Source organism: Mirounga leonina, unplaced genomic scaffold (assembly GCF_011800145.1).
Source record: "Mirounga leonina isolate KUSES-001 unplaced genomic scaffold, KU_Mleo_1.0 Mir_83, whole genome shotgun sequence".
Taxonomy (NCBI): Eukaryota; Metazoa; Chordata; class Mammalia; order Carnivora; family Phocidae; genus Mirounga; species Mirounga leonina.
The window spans coordinates 1,315,591-1,338,445 of record NW_023270826.1 but is presented as its reverse complement, the minus strand read 5'-3'; the positions used below and the strand labels follow the sequence as shown (position 1 = coordinate 1,338,445).

The 22,855-nt window shown below is 40.2% G+C and overlaps 1 protein-coding gene across 3 annotated transcripts in view; it reads right to left on the bottom strand.

Moving 5' to 3' along the window:
* Positions 1–22,855, bottom strand: part of LOC118002848 (sorting nexin-6) — a 56,290-nt gene extending 33,435 nt beyond the window's left edge. The window contains exons 1-7 of one of the 3 annotated variants that reach the window (XM_034993453.1): positions 22,653–22,851; positions 22,449–22,496; positions 20,314–20,430; positions 8,263–8,367; positions 7,355–7,465; positions 4,966–5,087; positions 2,920–3,043 (exon numbers count right to left, since the gene is read on the bottom strand). In XM_034993453.1, the coding sequence (XP_034849344.1) occupies positions 2,920–3,043; positions 4,966–5,087; positions 7,355–7,465; positions 8,263–8,367; positions 20,314–20,430; positions 22,449–22,496; positions 22,653–22,658 (633 nt within the window). In that variant the 5' untranslated portion in view covers positions 22,659–22,851. Of the gene's footprint in view, positions 1–2,919; positions 3,044–4,965; positions 5,088–7,354; positions 7,466–8,262; positions 8,368–20,313; positions 20,431–22,448; positions 22,497–22,652 lie in introns of all 3 variants that reach the window. The other 2 variants (XM_034993454.1, XM_034993456.1) reach the window with 2 other exon arrangements.

Here is a 22,855-nt window from a genome sequence, read left to right as displayed (position 1 = left end):
CACATAAGAGTTGTAGGATTTGATTTCTGACTGGCTTCCACTTCCCAGTGAACACGGTCATTTTCTCATCTAGAGGAACTGCTGAAAGTTGAAATGAGCTTTTATGGAAAATGGGAGAGAGCTGTCTAAAGTCATAACCTTGTTATAAATGATGGAGCAGGCAATCTAGACTAGATGAGAAATAAGTAAAGACAAAAGGGCTTCTAACAGGGTCAAAATGCAGGAGAGGTCAAGGGTCTAGATATACCAGTGAGTTAAACAACCACCAAAATAGGAGTAGGGAAAAAGAGAGTTATCTATGTTTGGAGTCTAGCTGTCAATGTTTGGAGTCTATTAATACTAGAGTTTAAGAACTCAGATAAGAGAGAGGGTCCTGGGTGTGGCCACTGATAAGGTAGCAAGAATTGAATGGACATTAGGGTGTTTTTTGTTTTTTTGGTTTTTTTTTTAAAGGTTTATTTGACAGAGAGAAAGACCGCCAGAGAGGGAACACAAGCAGGGGGAGTGGGAGAGGGAGAAGCAGGCTTCCCGCTGAGCAGGGAGCCCGATGTGGGGCTCGATCCCAGGACTCTGGGATCATGACCTGAGCCGAAGGCAGACACTTAACGACTGAGCCACCCAGGCGCCCTGTTTTTTGTTTTTTAAGATTTTATTTATTTATTTGACAGAGAGAGACACAGTGAGAGAGGGAACACAGGCAGGGGGAGTGGTAAAGTAGTAAAATAAAATAAAGGAGTAAAAATAACCATTTAAAAATATGAACGCCATTCCTGGCTCAGAGGCTATACAAAAATAGGTTGTAATTTGCCAGCCTCTCTTTAATTTATTAACAAAATCCTTGATAGTTTATAACCTCTTTAAAAAGAATAAATATAGGGGTGCCTGGGTGCCTCAGTCGTTTAGCGTCTGCCTTCGGCTCAGGTCATGATCCCAGGGTCCTGGGATCGAGCCCCGCATCGGGCTCCCTGCTCAGCAGGAAGTCTGCTTCTTCCTCTCCCACTCCCCCCGCTTGTGTTCCCTCTCTCGCTGTGTCTCTCTCTGTCAAATAAATAAATAAAAAATCTTAAAAAAAAAAAGTTTAAAAAATAAAATTAAAAAAATACAGATATGTAATTTTACACAGCACTAAGGGATTTGGCAATGGGCTAGAGTATGTGGAGCACGAGGCTCCTCTAGCACAAGTCACCCTGAACCGATAATACCACGCCCCACTGTATACAGACTTATGCTGCTCTACCAATTATTATTAAGGTTTTGGCCCAGGCCACGAATAAGGTTGAGGAAAAACAAACACATAAAGGTAAAAAATTGATGACAGCATTCTGTATCATGTGTTCTTTGGCAACCCTACTCACGAATTGTTTTCACTTCTTATAATTCATAATATAGCCAGCATTCTTTACAATTAATTCCTAGTTACAAACGACCACATGCCAGTATCACATACCACATTTATGCTTGTCAAAGTACCCATGCTTAAGTGCTATGTTTCTGTGATCTTGAGTTACTTCATACCCTTTTAAAAAAATATGTACTCTCTACTGCTAGACTTAGGACACTTTATTGTCATTGTCATGTCTACTAAAACCAAACCAGAAGGACAAATTTATATATACAAAATTCTTTGATCTTGATGTTAACTTGTAAACAAACTAGCACTATGCTACATTTGGTTTTTTGCTAAAATTATGAGTTAATCTCGTCATCCGAATATAAATCCCAAGATCTGTATCGCCCACCCATTAAAATTTTTGCCAGTACTACAAATGAAGAAATCTTTGAAGCTCAATTGCATCAATTTTTCTTTTCTTTTTTTTTTTTCAAAAGATTTTATTTATTTATTTGACAGAGAGAGAGACACAGCGAGAGAGGGAACACGAGCAGGGGGAGTGGGAGAGGGAGAAGCAGGCTCCCACTGAGCAGGGAGCCCGATGTGGGGCTCGATCCCAGGACTCTGGGGTCATGACCTGAGCCAAAGGCAGACGCTTAACAACTGAGCCGCCCAGGCGCCCTGCACCAATTTTTCTATTTGCACTGTAACAGTTTTCAGGCAGGGAGGGAGGAAGGTTAGGAGCAATCGCACTGAAGAAGGTCAGTTAAACAGACCAAAACTCAATGATTAACCCAAAACTAATCTGGAATTCTTTAGCTCAAACACCTCGCTGGGATTCCCCATAAGGCTTCAGAGGACTCCAAACTCAAATTTAAGAAACAATCAAGTTGATGGGACGCCTGGGTGGCTCAGTCGGTTAAGCGTCTGCCTTCAGCTCAGGTCATGATCCCAGGGTCCTGGGATCGAGTCCCGCATTGGGCTCCCTGCTCTGCGGGGAGCCTGCTTCTCCCTCTGCCTCTGCCTCTCTCTCTCTCTATCTCTCATGAATAAATAAATAAAATCTTTAAAAAAAAGAAAAAAAAAAACAATCAAGTTGATAACCGTGTTTCTTAAAAAGTTCACAATTCAGGATGAAAATCAATATCCCATGTAGTAACATGATTTTCCCTCATTTCTTCAATTAATCTCCTCAAGTTCTACTGAAATACTGTATTACCACTACAAAAGTATCATTTTATTTTATTTTATTTTTTATTATTTTATTTTTTTTAAAGATTTTATTTATTTATTTGAGACAGAGAGAATGAGAGAGAGAGAGCACATGAGAGGGGGGAGGGTCAGAGGGAGAAGCAGGCTCCCTGCTGAGCAGGGAGCCCGATGCGGGACTCGATCCCGGGACTCCAGGATCATGACCTCAGCCGAAAGCAGTCGCTTAACCAACTGAGCCACCCAGGCGCCCCACAAAAGTATCATTTTAAACTGCCTTGAAATAGAAGAATGTTACAAAAAAGGGTCATCTAACTATTCCCTGCCTTTCCCAGTAACTCTAAAAATAAACCTTGATCACTACTTTAATCAATACTCACATCTTGATTATATTCCAAGAAGACATGAAAATTTAAATCTTTTCTCAAAATAGGATGTGCTGCCACACGACATAGGAACACTTCATGCATTGCAACAGTCTTCTTGAATATTGCCAAATATTCACTAGAAACAATACACAAAATTAAAGGTAAAACACTGCATCAACTAGAAAATCATCTGCAACAATTTTTTCAGCAAATACTCTGAATTATACTAAAAGCAAAATTAAAGATATAAAGATATAATCCACATAAACAAAGATTTTAGTTGAACTGTTAATAAAATATATAAAACCCAGCTCTGAAAAGGCTTCATGCTAGTTAATAGTATTTATTATATTTAAATGTTAATATTTTTAGGTTTTATGAACCTTTCTTCCTATGCAAGTTGATGTTAAAGTAACTATAGAGGGGTTCGTTTTCAGCTCCAGAGAAAGTATACTACAAGTTATTCAATACAATTTTATGACTCAATTTCTAGATAATTACTGCATTTAAACACTTTTATAAAAAAAATAAATAAAACCCAATCCTCAGTAAACATATTTTTGACATTAATAATTATTTTCATCTAATGACCCAAACACACAAGAAAAAAGCATACCGCAGAGAGACTAATTTTTGTCATTACATTGAAAAACTGTGTTTAAAATAGTTTAATATCATCAGTGAATCACAGCGATCGTATAGTAATATATGTCAGTTTGAAAAAAAGAAACACTCAAGGAAAAGGCCCAATATTCTTGCTTCAACTACGTGCAAGGAGGATAAATTTTACATACCAGCAAACCAGCAGGACCAATGTTGGGAGAAGTTTGATCTCTGTGAGGGTAGTCATTCAGTGAAGACAAAAAAGAAGGATGCAGAGGATGGAGGTAGCAGTAGAATAAACCCAAGGTTCTCTGTTATCCAACCCCTAACCAGACCACAAAAGAATCATGATCAGGGCCACTGGAAAACCACAGATTCTTTAATATTAATGTGCTCTGCTAATTTCCAGTTTTCAGTCTTATAACTATAAAAGTATAGATTTCTGTCTGCTCTCAAGACTATTGCTTGCACCCAGCAGGGCCAAAAATCTTAAAATACCTAGCACCTCACACTTTGACAAAAAAGATCTACTTTGCTAATTTATCTTGTCAAATGAGTTTAGCATTCTGAAGAGGAGTCTAGTAGCCATGTGGATAGACGCTTAAAAGCCAAAACTAAGTGGAAGAGGAGAAAAGGAAATGCATGAAGAGGAGAAATGGCCAGAAAAAGAGTGATGGAAGTGATGATGATGCAAGGAAAGTTATTTCCTTGTATAGCTCCCAAAATATAGAAAAACAATATACTGCAAATCTAAAATTATTCATATGTCTAGTAAAAGGGGAAAGATTTGGTATTTTTAGCAAGTATGCTAAAAATAAAATAGAAACTATCTCAAATTTTTTCAAGGATTGAATACAATTTCTAGTATATGTGAAACTAATAATCATTTAATGAAAACATTTTAAAAACTATTCTCTTGTTACTTTGTTCCTATTCTTTTTCCTTCAGCCAGAAGCCAGAGACAGAAAAAAAGAGGGCAAAAATTACACACACATGCACACACACATTTTTTAAAAAAGAAAATAATATATGCAGAGTTGCTCAGTGCATATTTCTACGAGAAATAATAGAAGTTTGGGTAGTATGCACATATCGAAAAAAGAAAACTAGGTTGGCAATGACTAAAACCTTGTAAATAAAAAACAAAGCAAGTTACATTCTGCTTTAAAGAGTCGTATTTCCCTTTCTACTATTTTTAAATAAAGTTTTGGATCCTCTGTTTTTAATTTTCAGAGTCTATTTAAAACATTAAAGAATTTTACAATACAGACAATTATTCTATAATTTTCCTGTAGGCTCTGATCATGACCATTAAAACTGGTTGTTTGGCTTAAACCTGCATCTTTCAGAAAGGGTCACTGTGGTGAAATGATTAAAAGGATGGGATATCAGAGAGCACAGAAAAAGGCATTAAAACAAGCACAATTAACAAAAGCAACAACAAAAATCACATACGCTTCCAGTTCCTGTTTCATCTTTGTGAATTCTTCCTTTGTCATGGACCCTTCTCCTTCTCCAAGCTTCTGCAGTTTTTCCCTTGAAGCATCAAAATCAGGTCTTGGTGGTGCCGGTGGGATCTGTAAGAGAACCAAGTCCCTAATTTAAAGACTATTTTCTTTTTCACAGCAGTTGTACTACTGCCACCATAAAAGACTGTATCTGGGAGAGCTAAAAACATCCTGAATGAACACGACACCAGGAACATCCCAATTCAGGATAGAGAATTTGATTAGGTCCTTTGCACCAAGGAAGAAATACAGCAGAACACTATTTTCTAGTATAAGAACACTAGTTTCCAAACTTTAATCTGCAGATTCCTATGTGGCAACTTAGAGTCCTCAAATGTATATGCACATTAAGCTCTGACTATACACTAAAAGAAGATGCATACCATTTTTCAGAAGTATGTAAATGGTTTGATTAAATACAAATATATTTTTTAATTAAAGAATTCATAGTAGCTTTATGCTATGCTATGTTTTTAAAATTCATGAATGCCAAGAGTATGCTCTAGCAAGGAATGTTAAAAAGGGTTCCTGAATTGGAGGAGTGTTATAAGAAGAAAGCACTGACTTAAAACCAAGAGAACAAGACAGGGATTAATGACTAACATCATTCTATTCACTCACAGTGGGTACGTAAACACTTACCTTAAATAAAAATATAAGATCTAGAAGAGACATATCATTCAAGGGAAGGATAAAGAAAAAGTTTATCTTAAGAGGAAGGGCCTAGAAGAACACTTAAGGGGAAATGATGGAAAGTAAAGAAAGCAAGAAGATAAGAGGAAGAACAGGTAAGTAGGGGAAAGCTAAAGAATGAATACAAGAGAAGGGTTATACTTGAGGAAAGCCACAGGGAAGGAAGCATCAAGTACAGCCGAGCACACATTCATGGATGCCCATACACCAACCACATCTACTATGTGCCAGGAATGATGCTGAACAATGTGCATATAAAGATAAATAAGACATGGCCCTTTTTTTTTTTTTTAAATCCAAGAAGGGGGAGCTTCAGGCAGAGCGAGAAGCAGGCTCCTCGATGAGCAACGAGCCTGATGAGGAACTTGATCCCAGGACCCTGGGATCATTACCTGAGCTGAAGGCAGGGGCTCAACCAACTGAGCCACCCAGGCATCCCTAAATAAGATACGGTCTTGATCTTTGAGGAGTGTTTAGTGTGTAGAAGGACATGGTAGTAAGAAAATGCCATTAGGTGAGCACTGTGAATTGTGTAAGACGGTTGAATCACAGACCTGTACCTCTGAAACAAATAATACATTATATGTTAAAAGAAAAAAAAGAGAAGACAGTAGGAAGGGGAAAATGACAGGGGGAGGGAATCGGAGGGGGAGACGAACCATGACAGACTATGGACTCTGAGAAACAAACTGAGGGTTTTAGAGGGGAGGGGGGTGGGGGATGGGTTAGCCTGGTGACGGGTATTAAGCAGGGCACGTATTGAATGGAGCACTGGGTGTTATACGCAAACAATGAATCATGGAACACTACATCAAAAACTAATGATGTAATGAATGGTGACTAACATAACATAATAAAATAAAACTAAAAAAAAAAAGAATTAGACAAGATGAGGAAGAAAAGGTGGAAATAACATGGGAAGAGAAGGAGGAGCTTCCAGGTTGGCGAAGACACTGACATGCTGGAAAGTGGAAGGTGGTACACCTGCAGAACATGAAAGTTCTGCACCAACCCCCTCTCCCTGTACCTTGTCCTATGCATCTCTTCCTTTTGGCTGTTCCTGTGTTGATTCTTTATATAAACCAGTAATTTTTTTAAAAGAAAGAAAAAAAAGAAGGCACTGCCAGTGGTCCACCAAATTCTGAGTTTTACAAAGAAAAAGCAAAAGACTGAGAAGGAGTGTTGCCATAAGGATGGAGACAGAATCAGTTCAGGATGATTTCAAGGAGATCATATGAAACTAAATTTCAGGAATCTGAGTGTGGTCAACAGCTGAGGCACAACACCTAATGCATACTTAGATTAGATAACCTCTTAAGGAACCCTCCAACTCTAAATATCTGTCTACCTAAGGGTTCAAAACGGGTATGGTTTATAACATCCCCTTAATCTCTAGGAAAAGCCCATTTCAATTCCAATAAACAGTAAGAATTTAAGTTTAAATGAAGGAGCACAAGATATCCATATCTCCACACTCTCAAACTAGACAATTCAGGATAAAAGGTGGTAGTCAATTGCGTTTTGTAACTGACAATTTTTAAAAATCACATCAGTTCACTAAAATGCTAAACAAGATTTAACACATAACAAAGTATCTAAAAAGTTCCTACAAAATGGGATTAAAATGGAACCCCAACACTTACAATGTAACCCGCATAGTCTTCATTTTCAACGAAGGAATCATGAAGCCAGATAAATTCCTCATGTTGTCGAACAACAGAAAACTCATTTTGTTTAAAATTTGGCAATGAACTCTGCAAAGACAGAGATTCTCTTGAAGAAAAATCAAAATTGCACTAAAAAGCTTTTAATAAACATTTTTAATCTTATTTTCTTAAATTAGTCTTATATGAATGATTATCAGTACTTTTAAACTCTATTATGAAAACTCTGAGACACCCAGAAAAAATTATCCTGGGATCTTTAAGAAAGTAAGCTGACAGCCTCTTATTATATTGTATTGCTACCATTACTTAAAAGTTATTAATATATATCAAACTCAACTACTCAAAGGAAAATAAATTTAAGATCTGAAAATGTGCCTGAGAACTAAAATCCAAGAAGAAAATAATTTTTAAGATAGTAATTTATTTAGTTTTAAAGTTTTATTTATTTGAGAGAGAGAGAGAGAGAAAGAGGGAGGGTCGGTGGGGGGGAGAGGGACAAGCCTGAGATCATGACCTGAGCCGAAATCAAGAGTTGGAGGCTTAACCAACTAAGCCACCCAAATGCCCTCTAAGACAATAATATAATTAACTGAAAGAACAAAACAAAATTGAAAACAAGAATACTGAAACATGTTAATAAGTCTAGAGAAAATTAAATTTGCATTACATCTGTGATTAACTCTTAAATGTTAACCTTTAAAAAGCATATTAAAAAAAGTACATTCCCTAAAACTGTTTGTTAAAATAAAAGCAGTGAATTATAAGCTAAAATATGGTTTCTTTCTAATTTGTTCAAAACCAAAGTTCCAGTCAATATATTATTACAGATGTAACATTTGCACAATAAATAGCTGTTAATAATACAAGTACAAAATCACATTTACCTTTGTATGAACAGTGAATTTTACTTTATCTCTCTCACTAAGAGCATCAGAAATGTCCACCTGCAGAGCAGCATCACTTTGAAGATCTACGTTTATTGCTTTAAGCTAGAAAAAGATAATACCTTAATGAAAAATTCTGTGGGCTTATAGAGAATTTCATTCTTTTCTCAGACATTCAGATAATGCAAAAACGAACAAAAATAACAAAAGAATCCTAAATCTAAAAGTTCATTTAAACCTCATATATATTTTGGGAGGCAGGTGCTTTGGCTATGTTATTATCTTCATTTTCATTCTACACATTTCAACTATGCTTTGTATGAGTCGATGTGCTAACCATGATTCATTATAATTTCACTCAAAAAGTGAACTATTTTTTCTCTCTCCTATTTCTCTGCCATCATGGTGTGTATGGTTGACTGTTCCTCACCATGGATGACAGCAGGGAAGTCTGGAAGGCTCTCTAACCTAGGAGCTTGGATGGCCTGGGTTTGAATCCCAACTCTGCACATTAATACTCTGATTTGGATCTTCTCACAAGACCCATCAAGCAATTTCTGGCCAAGAAACAAAAGCATAGTTGTCCCATTCCCTAGTGGATTCAGATGAAAACCGGTATCAAAATCAGGTACAGCTTCAAGAGGCACTGGAAAAGAACCAAGCTGGTCTATAAGGAACAGCACATGGATGGCACACATATTTATGCTGCATGGTCACATACTCATATCCTATCACTCTGTAACATCACTACAACCTGAGCAATAGACATGTTTTATTAGGGAAATGATTCTTCTCTGTTACTATGCTTCTGCACCAGTTGGTTGGTTCAGTAATAAATATGTGAGACCTTTTGTTTGAAAAAAATACATAAACTATAGTCCATTAAAGTTCAAGTGCTCTAAAATTAAGGGAAGTATCTACCTTTTCTTCTTCTTTTAAGATTTTATTTATTTGTGAGACAGAGAGCATGAGAGTAGGGTGAGGGGCAGGGGGGGGGAAGCAGACTCCCTGCTGAGCAGGGAGCCTGATGTAGGGCTCAAACCGGGGACTCTGGGATTATGACCTGAGCCGAAGGCAGACGCTTAACTGACTGAGCCATCCAGGTGCCCAGGAAAGTATCTACCTTTTACAACAAGCAAAATAATGAAAAGAATATTGGCTAATAATTTTAACTCTATTGCTTAATTCAGGAATAAACAATGAAACTATTATAGTTTATATATTATAATATAGTTATATATATTATTTACATAGTTAAATATATTACATATAACATATGTAAAATGCTAAGAAAAATGGTAACATATAGTAAATACTCAACTACCACCTGTGATATGAATTAAATCTCACATTTTACTCTACAAGCTTTACTATGTTCCAAGAATTGAATATGTTCTCTATTTAGTGCTTTCATTTACTTGTCTATGAGAAGACTTCTCTACTTATAATTTTTTTTTTAAGATTTTATTTATTTATTTGAGAGAGAGAGAATGAGAGAGAGCAAGCACATGAGAGGGGGGAGGGTCAGAGGGAGAAGCAGACTCCCTGCCGAGCAGGGAGCCCGATGCGGGACTCCATCCAGGGACTCCAGGATCATGACCTGAGCCGAAGGCAGTCGCTTAACCAACTGAGCCACCCAGGCGTCCTACTTATAATTTTTTTTTATTTTAAAATAAACTCTACACCTAATGTGGGGCTCAAACTCACAACCCTGAGATTGAGTCACATGCTCCACCGACTGAGCCAGCCAGATGCCCCTCTACTTTATAATGCTTACCATTAATTCTATTTATAATTCTTAAATTTCATCAATTTTTCTTCCCTTTAAATAAATATACATTCTAAAATGTTTGACTAATTTGGAGACTTATTAAAAAAATCAAATACACTATAAGATGAAAATAAAGTCTTAGCCAGCTGCAAAGATATGAAATAGTTAAAGCCTAATTATCTACCTAGCTTACTTCAAATACTGTAGTTGTAAAACCCAGGACTTATTTTGGGAATCTCACATAGTCATTAGCATTTCATTTTTTTTTTAAAGATTTATTTATTTGTCAGAGAGAGTGGGTGCGTGAGCGAGCATGAACAGGGGGAGTTGCAGGCAGAGGGAGAAGCAGGCTCCCCGCCCAGCAAGGAGCTCAACGCAGGACTTGATCCCAGGACCCTGGGATCATGACCCCAGCCAAAGGTAGATGCTTAACCAACTGAGCCACCCTGGCGTCCTGTCATTAGCATTTCAAATTTTAATTACAATGTAAATGGAAAAAATGCTGGAAGCAAAATTGTTTATACTCTCCGATCTGTCATATATTTAAAAATGCATATATGGGGACGCCTGGGTAGGGCAGTTGGTAATCATCTGACTCTTGATTTCAGTTCAGGTCATGATCTCAGGGAGGTGAGATCAAGCCCCACTACTCGCTCTGTATAGAGGATTCTCTCTCCCCCTCTCCCTCTGCCCCTTCTCCTGCTCGCACACGTGCATGCACTCTAATAAACCTTTTTTTTTTTTTTTAAGATTTTATTTATTTATTTGTCAGAGAGAGTGAGCACAAGCAGGGGGAGTGGCAGGCAGAGGGAGAAACAGGCTCCCTGCTGAGCAAGGAGCCAGACTTGGGGCTCGATCCCAGGACCCTGAGATCATGACCTGAACTGAAGGCAGACACTTGAACCAACTGAGCCATCCAGGCACCCCCTGGGTGCTTGTTAAAAATACAGAACCCCAGGCCCTACCACAGACTTATAACAATCTTCAGAGACTCTTAACTATAGAAAACAAACTGAGGGTTGCTAGAGGGGAGGTGGGTGGGGGGATGGAGTAAATGGGTAATGGGCATTAAGGAGGGCAAGTGATATAATGATGTAATGAGCACTGGGTGCTATACGCAACTGATGAATAACTGAACTCTACCTCTGAAACTAATGATATACTGTATGTTAATTGAATTCAAATAAAATAAAAATTTTAAAAATCTTCAGGGAAAAAGCCTTAAAAACTGTGTTTGGGAACCCTAGCCTAGATTTTCAGGGTTGCTTTGTCTTTATATTCTGTCAAAACTTCATCTCAATTGTTAATATTTTTTTATTTTTTAAAAATATTTTATTTATTTGACAGAGAGAGACACAGCGAGAGAGGGAACACAAGCAGGGGGAGTGGGAGAGGGAGAAGCAGGCTTCCCGCCGAGCAGGGAGCCCGATGTGGGGCTCGATCCCAGGACCCTGGGATCATGACCTGAGCCGAAGGCAGTCGCTCAACCGACTGAGCCACCCAGGCGCCCCTAAAATTGTAACTTTTATTAATAACAAACATTCTTATATATTTACTGCTTTTGTTTTTGGATTCTTTTTAGGTACACCTTACGTACAATGAAATGCAGATTTTAAGTATATAGTTTGAAGACTTTTGAAAAATACACAGATTACATCCCTGTGATCATAACCACAATCATCTGCAGGAGTTCCTCCTTTACTTTCACATTTCTACTTCTTTATTTTCCACCTCTTCTGTAAATTCTCTCTTGTATGCCTTATTAAAGCTTGTAGCCATTCACATATTGCCTTAATGGCCACAATCCAATCTATCATTTGTCTTCTTCATTCTTTTAGAAACTGTTCTAGAATTGATCTTAGGAAAAGTGCATGAATCATAAATATGGTCACAGCAAAATGCTGGTGGTAAGATTGTGACTCCTTTATATTTCATAGTAAATTCAAAATATCAGCTGAAGTGTTCATCCCGATATTGCATCTTTCTACAGTCAGTTCTGGTATACACCTCACACCTCAATTTTTTTTTTTTCCATTTCCTGAGTTTACATAGAAAAGGAGACATAAAGAAATTATTTTGTTTGGCAGTAAGATTTGCTTCACACACATTAGGGTTTTTTTTTTTAAGTCCTGTTTCTAATAACTAAGATGTATAATGGAAAAGCCAGCCAATAAAATGAAATCATCCCCCACACAAATATAAAATTTCCACTGAAAGCTAATCTGCTCTATTTCATCAATTCTAGATGCATATTTTGCATATTTTAACATTTGAAATAGGAATGCCTTGCAACTGATGACAAATTTCAGTTTAACTGAAAATGTTTTTTCTTTCTTGGTGGTACATAAAAGAAAGTATACCTTCCAAACAATTGTGCCTTCGATTTGATAAAGTATCATATTGTAAATTTAATGTTAATTACATAAAATGTACACAAGATTTTTCAGGCATATTTTCTTCTTTCTTTAAAGTTAATAATGTTAGAGAGTTTTTATTAAGGGAAAATGAAAGCAAACAACTTGTGATTCATCAACATTTAATTGAAACTAGTGAGGTCGGAGTGAAGAAATTCTCATTAGATGACATTCACTGGTTTAATCCTTATCTGGGCTGATAAACTTTGTATTCTTTTGTCAGAGACTGACTAGGTTAAACATTTGTGTCAAGGTCAAGAGAAAGACTTGGCAGGGAAAATGGATTAAGCAACATAAATACATAACATTAGAAAGATAATTTAGGGGTGCCTAGGTGGCTCAGTTGGTTCAGTGTCTGACTTTAAGCTCAGGTCATGATCCCAGGGTCCTGGGATTGAGTGTGAGCCGCTGAGTGGGGAGTCTGCTTGTCCCTCTGCACTCCCCTCCCCTTGTGCTCTCTGTCTCTCTCAAGTAAATAAAATCTAAAAAAAAAGATAATTTAAAGACGCTGCCTTATTGCTGATTAATTTTCCACATATAATTACTTAGTAAAGAAGACATTCACTACTAATTTACTATACTGACTCATTTATTATAATGTATCTACCCTAGAACATTCCTAAAAAATTAGTTGTTCATCTTTTGCCAGAAAAGCGAATGTACAGAGATAAGTGGATGGATGGAGGAAGAAAAGGAAAATGACTCTACTGCAATAGCCTCCCAACTGGTGTCTTGTTTCTACCCTTTACCCTCTTCAATCTACTCCTTACAGAGCTACCAGAAGATCCCATTAAACTAAAAATCATTCCTCTGCTCAAAACCTAAGGGGTCCCCGCTTAGAGAAAAGCCAAAGTCCTACCAGGGGTCTCCCAGGCCCTACAAAATCTGTATCTGACATCATCTCTCAGGCTAATCTACTATTCCTCTGGCTCACTGTAAACATGCAGATGGCCTCCTTGTTGTTCCTTAAACGCTGGGGCATGCTGCCACCTCAGGAGTCTTTGCACTTACTCTTCCCCCTACCTGGAATATTCTGCCCCCAGATATCTATCTGCATGACTCACTCCTTCATTTCCTTCAAGTATTTACCAAAACGTCACCTTCTCAGGAAGGCCTTTCCTGGCAACCCTAAGACTACTATAGCTCAACTTCTCTCCACTCCCAAACAATCCTTATCCCTCCCCCTCATTTTTTTCATATCACTTATTTACCATCTACTATATTTTTTTTAATAGTCCTCCCTAACTAGAATGTCAGTTTTTTGAGGACATAGATTTCTGTTTTGTTCATTGCTATATTCCCAGTGGCGGACTTCAATAAATAACGTGTTGAATGGAAAGGAGAGAAGCGTAGAAAGAAAGGTGGTAATCATAACTGGGCTGAGAGGGACGCCTGGGTGGCTCAGTTGGTTAAGCGACTGCCTTCGGCTCAGGTCATGATCCTGGAGTCCTGGGATCGAGTCCCGCATCGGGCTCCCTGCTCGGCAGGGAGTCTGCTTCGCCCTCTGACCCTCCTCCCTCTCATGCTCTCTGTCTCTCATTCTCTCTCTCAAATAAATAAATAAAATCTAAAAAAAAAAAAATAAAAAAAATAACTGGGCTGAGAAACTGTAATTACAGTACAGTCAATGGAAAACCTCTGAGACAGACAGAAGTAAATTCCATTAGGCTCACTAATTCAGGCCAAATTTTAAATGTTTAACTCCTAGCCCAGATATGATTTTGGAAGTCCTGTAATATATCATTTTTATTATTATTGTAGGTCTGATACTGAGCAGTCAAATCCGTGGTTGATTATATATATTTTTTCTGGAAACTGGCATTTGCAACCAGATTTCCTCTCATATACTACACCAGAAACAACAAAACATTACTAGGGTCACATGATATGTCACTCCAACGCCTTTTTTTTTTTTTTAAGATGTATTTATTTACTTTAGAGAGAGCACAAGCACGTGCACAGAAGCGGGCAGAGAGAAAGGGAAAGGGAGAGAAGCAGACTCCCCACTGAGTGCAGAGCCCAAGGCGGGGCTGGATCTCAGGACTCGGAGATCATGACCTGACCTGAAATCAAGAGTTAGGCGCTTAACTGACTTGAGCTCTCCAGGAGCCCTATCCAATGCCTTTCTTGCTGGTCTCACAACTCCCACTGCTCTTTTGCCATACCCAGCTTACAAATTCTCGTAATTGGTATTAATCCAACCATCAACTCTGCTTTTACACTTTGAGCTGCTGCGTGTGGCTAGAGAAAGTCCTAACTGGCATCTGCAACCAGATTTCCTCTCACATACCGTATCAGACACAATTAAATATTACTAGGGTAGTACTAACGGAGTCCACTTCTGCATTCCCTCCAAGTCAAAGTTAATATTACTGGTAGTACAAATATAACACTTTACTCTTTAGACAATATGCGAATGTGCATTTATTTAATAAACTTTTTAAAAAGATATCTATCTATTTGTCAGAGAGAGAGAGAGAGAGCACAAGCAGTGGGAGTGGCTGGCAGAGGGAGAAGCAGGCTCCCCACCGAGCAAGCAGCCCGATGTGAGACTCAATCCCAGGACCCTGGGATCATGACCTGAGCCGAAGGCAGCCGCTTAACTGACTGAATCACCCAGGCATCCCTTTAATAAACTTAAAAAAAAAAAAGATTTATCCACTTATCTGAGAGAGGGAGAGAGCATGATTGGGGGGTGGGACAGAGGGAGAGGGTGAAAATCTCCAGCAGACTCCTGAGTGCGGAGCCCAATGGGGGCTGGATCTCATGACCCTGAGATCATGACCAGAACCAAAATCAAGAGCCAGGCACTTAACCAACTGTGCCACCTAGGAACCCCTTCCCTAGTACTTTTAACCAAATAATCAATTTTTCATCTTATTTTAATAGATTTCAAACAACTGTCTTGGGTGAATAAAAAGCCTTGCCTTCAAGAAATCGGTAGTGAGGGAGACAATCAACCTTATGTAATAAAACACAAAATTAAGTACTTCCCATTCTCTTTTTCCTCACCAACTGTACTCTGTGTACAATTTAACCTTATCAATATCTCCTGTTCTGTGACCTTTCCGTATGTCTGCTTCCCTCCTCTTCCACTCCACTGCATGACATGTCACTCCAATATCTTTCTTACTGGTCCCGTCAACTCTCATAGCTCTTTTTGCCATACTTGGCTTGCAAATTCCCACACTCAATTCAACAATCATCTTTGCTTTCTGAGGTGCCGGTGTGGCTAGAGAAAAGTCACAACTGTTTATATTGGTCTACTACAAATTAATGGTCTTCAAATTGCATTCAGCTCTTAAAACCACTCAACACACCTGAGTAGATCTGCTCAGCTCTCCTTCCAATTCCATTCAGCTACTACTCCAAACTTTTACTACCTCAACCCTCTACATTTCCATCCCCACTCGCAACAAGTGACCTGGTTTCCCACATCCCAAAGAAACAAACACTAGCAGCTGTTTTTCCCTCAGACCTATCAATAAACTCTCCTACAAATAAATCTAACCTCATCATCCTTTCCACTTTTTCACAAGCAGTGTCCATCTGTCCACCTGAGCATTTAATTGTGCTGTCTGCTTCACAACCCTTTCAGACACTGCTCTTCTAGTCAAGGTTAGACTTGGTCTCACAAACTCTGTACACACCGAATACCTAATTTCCAAATCCAGTAATTTTTTATTTTTTTTTTAATGTTTTATTTATTTATTCATGAAAGTCAGAGAGAGAGAGAGAGAGGCAGAGGCAGAGGGAGAAGCAGGCTCCCCGCCCAGCAGGGAACCCGACGCGGGACCCGATCCCAGGACACCGGGACCACGACCTAGCCGAAGGCAGACGCCCAATCATCTGAGCCACCCAGGCGCCCCAAATCCAGTAATTTTTTAGTGTTCTTGACCTCTCTGCAGTATTTTGCCTTGATGATCATTCTAATTCCTTTAAACTCTCTCAACTTCTGGGGACTTCTCTCATATCCCTCCTACCTCTCTCAGCCCTGTCGATCGATCGATCTATTTCTTCCCTATAACCCTTAAATGTTGGTTTCCACAAGTGCTATCTAGCCTGGGCAATCTCAGCCATTCTCGACTATAACTCCTAAATATTTATCATCAACTCAGACCTCTTATTTTAAATTCCCAATCATACTTTCACAGTACCAACTAGACATATCCGCCCAGATGTAGTCACTTATTTATTTTTTTTAAAGATTTTTTATTTATTTATTTGAGAGAGAGAGAGAATGAGAGACAGAGAGCATGAGAGGGAGGAGGGTTAGAGGGAGAAGCAGACTCCCCGCTGAGCAAGGAGCCCGATGCGGGACTCGATCCCGGGACTCCAGGATCATGACCTGAGCTGAAGGCAGTCGCTTAACCAACTGAGCCACCCAGGCGCCCCCAGATGTAGTCACTTATTAAGCAACTGAGTGCCTTCAATGTGCAAATCACTGTCCTAGGAGCTAGGGACAGAGCAGTGAAAAGGCACAATCCTCACCCTTACAGATCTTTGGCAGGAAAGGGATTAGACACCTTACAGGCACTTCAAATCCAACATATATGAAACCAAACATATGATCTACCTAACTCTGTTCTTCTCGCCTGCATTCCTCATTTTCTCCTTCTCCTCTCCCCAGCCCATGTACTTACACAGTCACTATGCCCTGTCAATTCTATCTCCTCAACAGCTCTTTCCTATGTCCCTTCTTTCATCCTCTCTTCCACTGCTTTAGTTATACCTTCATCATTTTTCATCCAGACTGTTACAACAGCCCGTTAACTGGCTTCTCTGCTTTGTGAAAGGAAGAATCAACCCATCCTCCACATCAGAGTAATCTACAATGCTATTTTCATCTGGGCATAGGGCTTTCCCAGCTTAAAATCCCCAAGGACTTCCCACTGCCTAGAATCTTAATTATTATGCACTTTACACTCATGTGTACTATCCATTATCTACCCCTGCTTCCTGTGAGAACAAGTGCTCCAGGTGAAACCAAATTACCTACCCAGGCTCTCCACTCTGCTGGCAAGCCTTCCCCTTCCCTGAGAGGCTACAAAATTCCTGGTCAATATTTAAGGCTTAGCTCATTTAGGTGATAGCACAGTGGTTAAGAGTGCCAGACCTGGAGCTAGACTGCCTGAGTCTGAAACCAGCTCATACTAGCTGTTATAACCTTGGGCAATTTATTTAATTTCTCTGAACCTCAGTTCTCCTTTCCAAACTAGAATAGTAGCAGCTACTTAACAGGGATTTGAGAATTGAGTTAATATATGGAAAGTACCTGGCCCACAGTAAATGCTACATAGGTATGTAGCTATCATTGTCTTCACTACTTCACCTTCTCCCAAAGGCAAACACTCCCTCCTTTGTACTCCCATGGCACTTTATCTGTCACCATACTGTGATGGTTTTAGGGCAGGAACTTTCCATTTTTCCTTTGCCAACATTCATCTTCTCATCCTCTGCCAACATAATCAATGTCACATTTTTATCTAAAATAACTATGAATAAATTTGGAATATGCTCAAACTAAATGCTGTGTAGGTACAAAGGAAAATGCAAACATCTGGCCAAGTCTTCAAAAATAAATCAAATTTCAAGTGGAAAAAAAAAGGTGAGGAAAAAAAGCACTCTACCACATTAATAAGCATGCATAAAACAGAAATTAAAGTGCCTGGGCAATGACAAGCAGACCAGAATGTGTCTAGCAGGAAAGATATACTGAGAAATGAAGCCAGCCTGAAAGTGTCATGAACGGTGTTTAACGCTAGCCCAAGGAGTTTGAACCTTACTGCAAGACGAACTGGGTCCAAGAAAATACTTTTGACTAGTGTCGTTATATGATTTAGTCATTTAAAGTTAGGTAACTTTAAATAATGTGAAGCCTGGATTGGAAGGCAGACAGAAAGGAGACACGGACCAATGACGGCATTGCTACAATCCAGGCAAGAAATAGCAAGGACAAGTGGGGCCAGACAAATAGAGATAGGATAAGCAACATTTTTGAGATGAAATTAACTGGCCTCAGGGACGTCTGGGTCGGGTAAGTGTCTGCCCCCTGCTCAGTTCATGATCCCAAGGTCCTGGGATTAAGTCCCTCATTAGGCTCTTTGCTCGGTGGGGAGCCTGCTTCTCCCTCTGCCTTCCACTCCCTCTGCTTGTGCTCTTTCTCTCTGACAAATAAATAAAACCTTTAAAAAAAAAATTAACTGGCCTCAGTGACTATTCTGATATGGAGATGAAGGACAATTCAGAGGTTTCTTGCTTGCATGACTGGAAAATGATAACATGACAAAGATAAGGAACAGAGAGGGAGGAGCAAGGTTAGGAGTCCAGGAGAGGTGTAGTTACTCCACCTGAAGTAATTTTGAAAACAATAAACATATTATTTATAATTAAAATCAAATGCTAAGAGAATTATGCCAACACACTGGCACCCACGGCTCTTATTTAACAAGCACATCAGAGCAAAATGTGTCCAGTTCAAAGGGCTCATTTGTTTACTAAATAATATGTTACTGTCCTTCATTTTGGGGAAAAAAAAGCCTATTATGTAGAGGTATGGCTGAAGAGTAGCCAGTAATTTTCAATATTGTGTATTTCTTAAAGCCTGCTTTTTAAGTTTTTCACAAAACAATATTTTTTTAAGGCTATAAGATTCTCTTCTGTTCCAAAAATCATGATGAAAATTTAAGGCTGCTTAAGAATGTATTTAAAAATATAGACTTTAATTTTGCTTACTTGCTGCTCTGTATGAAATGCTTACAATTATTTTTGAATCTGTGATTTATATAAAGATTCCTATTGATACATGCACTTCCTGCTTTTTCTCTCTCAAGAAAAAGGCTGAACAAGGGGCACCTGGGTGGCTCAGTTGGTTAAGCGACTGCCTTCAGCTCAGGTCATGATCCTGGAGTTCCCAGGATCGAGTCCCGCATCGGGCTCCCTGCTCAGCAGGGAGTCTGCTTCTCCCTCTGACCCTCCCCCGTCTCATGCTCTCTCTCTATCTCATTCTCTCTCTCAAATAAATAAATAAAATCTTTAAAAAAAAAAAGAAAGAAAGAAAAAGGCTGAACAAGATAACCTAAACTAAAAGTACAATGTCTAAAAGTTCTAATTATGGCAGTCTATTTCAGAACAAACACAATATAAGGAAATTTAAACAGGCCAGATATTTCTGTTCCTGAAATGATGGACAGCAGGGTAACTGTGCAGCTGTAATCAAACTTCAGTGCACAACAGAATCTTCTTGGGTGCTTGCTGAAATAGTAGTGTAGGGCAATTACACTGGATTTAAAAAAAGAAGAAGAAAAAAAGTATTAAAAAAAGAAGTAGTTATCAGTCCTTCTCCCTACTTCAGGAGAATCTGATTTCCTAGGGCATGACCCAGAAACTTTTGTTTTCCAAACACCACAGGTGATTCTGAAGCAGATGTTTCAGGGCCACTTTGAGAAATATGGGTACTGGCTCTGATATCAGAACCATGGTTTAGTTTAAAGTCCACTTCTCAGGGGCGTCTGGGTGGCTCAGTCGGTATAGCATCTGTCTTCAGCTCAGGTCATGATCCCAGGGTCCTGGGATCCAGCCCCACATGGGGCTCCCTGCTCAGCGGGGAGCCTGCTTCTTCCTCTTCTCCCTGCCTGTGCTCTCTCTCGCTACCTCTGTCTCTTTCTTTCAAATAAATAAAAAAATCTTTAAAAAAAAGTCCACTTCTCCCACTCATTGGTTGTATGACCTTACACCGCTTACTCAGTTTCTCCAAGGTACAGATTTTTTTTTTTTAAAGATTTTATTTATTTATTTGACAGAGAGAAATAGCGAGAGCAGGAACACAAGCAGGGGGAGTGGGAGAGGGAGAAGCAGGCTTCCCACCGAGCAGGGAGCCCGATGCGGGGCTCGATCCCAGGACCCTGGGATCATGACCTGAGCCGAAGGCAGATGCTTAATGACTGAGCCATCCGGGCGTCCTCCAAGGTTCAGATTTCTAACCTGTAAAAGGTGAATACTAAAAGTTTCACAAGGATAATGAGAGAATATAATGAAACAATGCTTATACAGTACTTAACACAGTGCCCACCTATAATTATTACTATAATTCACCCAGTTCCACAGGACAAAAAGTAAGGAAGAACTGGACATATATACATATTCACTATGACAGTCTAAATGCTTTGTAAAAAAAATTCATGGTAATGTTTTTTCCATTTTCTCCTGGTCAGGCATGCTCTTTGTCTCCCTTTCCCTTTAATTTTGTAATACATGAAAAAAGTTTTTGGACACATTACATAAGTGCTTCGAGTTTCATAAACAAATCTTACCAAAGGCATAAAGCAATGAATGCAAATATTAACCAGAAAATACTCTGCTTTTCATATCAAAATAAATACTCAAAAAATTTAATACTTTTACTGAACATTATTCAGATTTTACAGGAGGGCAAATCCTGTTTGCAAATCCTGTTTGCTTTTTCTGGTAGACCACAAAAATTAGAGACAAAGTTATCTAAATAAAGAGTGCCAACTGCTTTATATTTAGAAAAATCAGTTTAATTATACTATTATCAATTCCTCTCCTTTCATTACACAACTCTACTGGCTTCCCTATTTTAAAATCCAAACGTAATTTTTTTTTTTTTAAGATTTTATTTATTTATTTGAGAGAGAGAGAGAGTGCGATCACAAGCAGGGGAGGCAGAGGGAGAAGCAGGCTCCCAGCTGAGCAGGGAGCCCAACGCGGGGCTCGATCCCAGGATGCTGCAATCATGACCCAAGCCGAAGGCAGATGCCCAACCGACTGAGCCACCCAGGCGCCCCCCAAAATGTAATTTTTAAGTGGCCATCTAACGCTACTACGGTCTTACCCCAGAAGATACAGATACACACCTACACAGTTTTTAAAAACTCATTAGAAACTAAACTTTTTAGAAATAACCAGAAATCCTGTATGATGCTTTCACACTAACTAGAAATTCTAAATGATGCTTTTGTGTAAACTGAGAAATTTATAAAAGTATGCAGCCCCCTCTGTATCCTTCTTACCATTTGAAAACTTTATAAAGCTCATCAGTTAATACTAACTACCTCATCTTTTATTTAAAAAACAGTTAATATCCCACAACAATATTTGGCACTAACTGATGTGTCTCTCATATTATCCAACATGAATAAGTAAAGGTAAAATGGAAAACTGAAGTGCAGGCTGTTAAATGTGATGGACCCAAGGAACCTTGCTGAGCTGCAATCATCACATATCAATATTTTTCAAGGGCTCACTTGTACAAGGCACTATACAGATTACCCCCCTTCGGCCAAGGCAAATAGAGGGAGAGGGGGGAGAGTGGGAGGGAGGAATCGGAGCCTGGAGGCCCTTTCTTAAGTGGCAGGCAACTGGCCTCAAAGCATCACCAAGGGAACTCCGGAAAAGATGTATTTTTTGGACATTAAGAAACGTGAAGGTATCGTGAGCTTCCAGCACTTTGCAAAATCTGGTAGGATACTGGATACGAGTTAAGGTTCGGCAACTGTAAAATTCCTTGCAAAGGGGCAATTTAGAAAAAGCTTGTACTATATCTGTTTTAGAAGGTTAGAAGAGTGGGCGGCAGCGGGTCTGAGGTCCACAACGGGAGAAAACTGAGGGTGCCGCCACAAAGGTCGCAGAATGGGTTTTCATAGCCCCTCCAAGGGTCGGGGGGTGAAGGGTAAGGACCCAGCTCCGGCCTCCACTTCCACTTCCCACCTGCGCCCCGAGCCGGGCGGGGGAGGAGGTCCAAGGGAGGGTCCGAGGCGGGGCGGGGGACAGGAAAGCGGCCGTGGGTCCCCGGGAAATCAGAACGGAGCGGCCCCGCGGGAGGAACGGCTGCAAGAGGGCGGGGCGCGGTGCAGCGAGGAAACCGAAAGGAGGACGCCGGGGAGAAGGTGCCGCGCGACAGGGGACCCTTCCTGGTACCACACCCAGGGGCCAAGGCTGGGGCGGAAGGGTCCCGGGAGCGAGAAAGAAGCAGAACTTACTCCGCGGTCCTCCTCCGAGAGGAAGTCGGGGCCGTCGTCCAGGCCTTCCTGCGGGGTCGCCGGGCCCGGCGCACCAGGGGAGAAGATGGAGTTGGGGAGACACAAAGGGAGACATTAGTTGTAGGCCGGCGCGGCCCCCGCTCCCGCCCCGCGCCCGCCGCCCCCACCGCGCGCCCGGGGCTCGGCGCGGCTGAGAACACCCACCATCATGGCTGCTCCGAGGCCAGGGCCAGCGCAGGCGCGCACCGCACCGCGGGGCCGGAGGGAGCCGGCAGCAGCGGGAGAGGCGGGGCTGGTGGCGGCAGGAGGAGGCGGGGTCTCGGAGCAGCCTGCCCCGCCCCGCCCTGGCGCGGGGGGCCGGGGGCCGTAAGCCGTAGGAAGCAGGCAGGCAGGGCCCTCCGCCCGAG